The 1,660-nt window shown below is 70.2% G+C and overlaps 1 protein-coding gene across 1 annotated transcript; it reads left to right on the forward strand.

Moving 5' to 3' along the window:
- The first annotated feature begins 323 nt into the window (after positions 1-323).
- HSPB1 (heat shock protein family B (small) member 1) lies at positions 324-1,660 on the forward strand. The gene is made up of 3 exons (XM_062179836.1): positions 324-799; positions 1,194-1,257; positions 1,369-1,660. The coding sequence occupies exons 1-3, from the start codon at positions 439-441 to the stop codon at positions 1,556-1,558; spliced, it is 615 nt and encodes a 204-aa protein (XP_062035820.1). The 5' UTR covers positions 324-438; the 3' UTR covers positions 1,559-1,660.

Raw genomic sequence — 1,660 nt, forward strand, 5'->3', positions numbered from 1 at the left:
AGGCAGGAGCCTCACTGCCACAAGCCAGCCCGCCCGGTGGCAGCAGCATGCGCCCCGCCCCAGGGACCCCCGCGGTCACTCTGGGACCACCCAGCCTCCTGGGCCCCCCCGGGGTCTTGCACAAAAGACTCGGGCTGGCCGCGGGCCACTGCGCTTGAGCGCGCAGGCTGCAGGGCCCGGCCGTGGGCGCGGCTCCAGCCACGCATTTCGCTTCCCTAAACCGGAGAAGGTTCCAGATGTGGGCAGAACCTTCCACGGCCCGCCCCCCTGTAATCACGGGGGAGGAATTCAGGGGGCGGGGCAGCCCCCGGCTGGTCATTGCCATTAATAGAGACCCGAAGCACCGCCTGCTAAAAATACCCGGCTGGAGACCCATAAAAGCGCGTCTGGGGCCGCAGCCCCGCACTTCTCCGCGCCCCGACCCCGCGCACCGCAGCCATGACCGAGCGCCGCGTGCCCTTCTCGCTGCTGCGCAGCCCCAGCTGGGACCCGTTCCGCGACTGGTACCCGGCGCACAGCCGCCTCTTCGACCAGGCCTTCGGGCTGCCGCGGCTGCCCGAGGAGTGGGCGCAGTGGTTCGGCGGCAGCGGCTGGCCGGGCTACGTGCGGCCGCTGCCCGCCGCCGAGGCCCCCGCCGTGGCCGCGCCTGCCTACAGCCGTGCGCTCAGCCGGCAGCTCAGCAGCGGCGTCTCGGAGATCCGGCACACGGCCGACCGCTGGCGCGTGTCCCTGGACGTGAACCACTTCGCCCCGGAGGAGCTGACGGTCAAGACCAAGGACGGCGTGGTGGAGATCACGGGTGAGCCCTGGGCCGGGGGGTGGCGTGGAGTTACAAGTCCGCCGGCAGGGGCGCAGGGCACGGCGGGGAGGGGTGCGGGCTGCCCCTGAGGGCCCCTCTATTGGGGGCAGAGGCGCTGCTTCCAGCCAAGACCCCCGCCCCAAATCAGCAGCGCCCAGGGCCGCGCAGGGAGATTGGGGTGGGGGTGGGGGCGTGGGCGTGGGCCCCGCCCCACGCGCGCGCCTGCGCGGCTGGCCACTCCCCAGACTCGGAACTTTCCAGAAGTTTGAGGGTCCCGACAGTCAGGCGCTCGCCACACCCCCTGCCTGTCTCCAGCAGTTGCTGGCTCAGGCTGTGCAAGTGGAGGGGCCCCCTTCCCGCGACCTCTGACCTCCCTCCGCTCCCCCCAACACAGGCAAACACGAAGAGCGACAGGACGAACACGGCTACATCTCCCGCTGTTTCACCCGGAAGTACACGTGAGTCCTGGCCCCGGCCAGCAGGGGGGTGGGACCCCTGGGAGGAGTGACCCCTGCCGCCCAGCACTGTGTTAACTCTTTCTTGCCCTCTTCCTTCCCTGCCGCGTCCAGGCTGCCCCCCGGCGTGGACCCCACGCTGGTCTCTTCCTCGCTGTCCCCTGAGGGTACCCTCACCGTGGAAGCGCCGCTGCCCAAGCCGGCCACGCAGTCGGCGGAGATCACCATTCCGGTCACCTTCGAGGCCCGCGCCCAGATCGGCGGCCCGGAAGCCGGGAAGTCCGAGCAGCCTGCGGCCAAGTAGGGCGGCCTCGCGCGCCGCCCAGCCCCCAGCACCCACCTGCGTGCCCTTTTGATACTGTTTAAGCTTCTGGTCTTCGCAAATAAAGTTCAAAGTAGCTGCTTG

This window comes from Lepus europaeus, chromosome 21 (assembly GCF_033115175.1).
Source record: "Lepus europaeus isolate LE1 chromosome 21, mLepTim1.pri, whole genome shotgun sequence".
Classification (NCBI taxonomy): Eukaryota; Metazoa; Chordata; class Mammalia; order Lagomorpha; family Leporidae; genus Lepus; species Lepus europaeus.

Bases quoted from the DNA above. Each gene is read 5' to 3' on its own strand.
- HSPB1 (XM_062179836.1), top strand. From the start codon at position 439: ATGACCGAGCGCCGCGTGCCCTTCTCGCTGCTGCGCAGCCCCAGCTGG. The intron at 800-1,193 runs GTGAGCCCTGGG...CCCCCAACACAG, and splicing joins CGGCGTGGTGGAGATCACGG to GCAAACACGAAGAGCGACAG. The intron at 1,258-1,368 runs GTGAGTCCTGGC...TGCCGCGTCCAG, and splicing joins TGTTTCACCCGGAAGTACAC to GCTGCCCCCCGGCGTGGACC.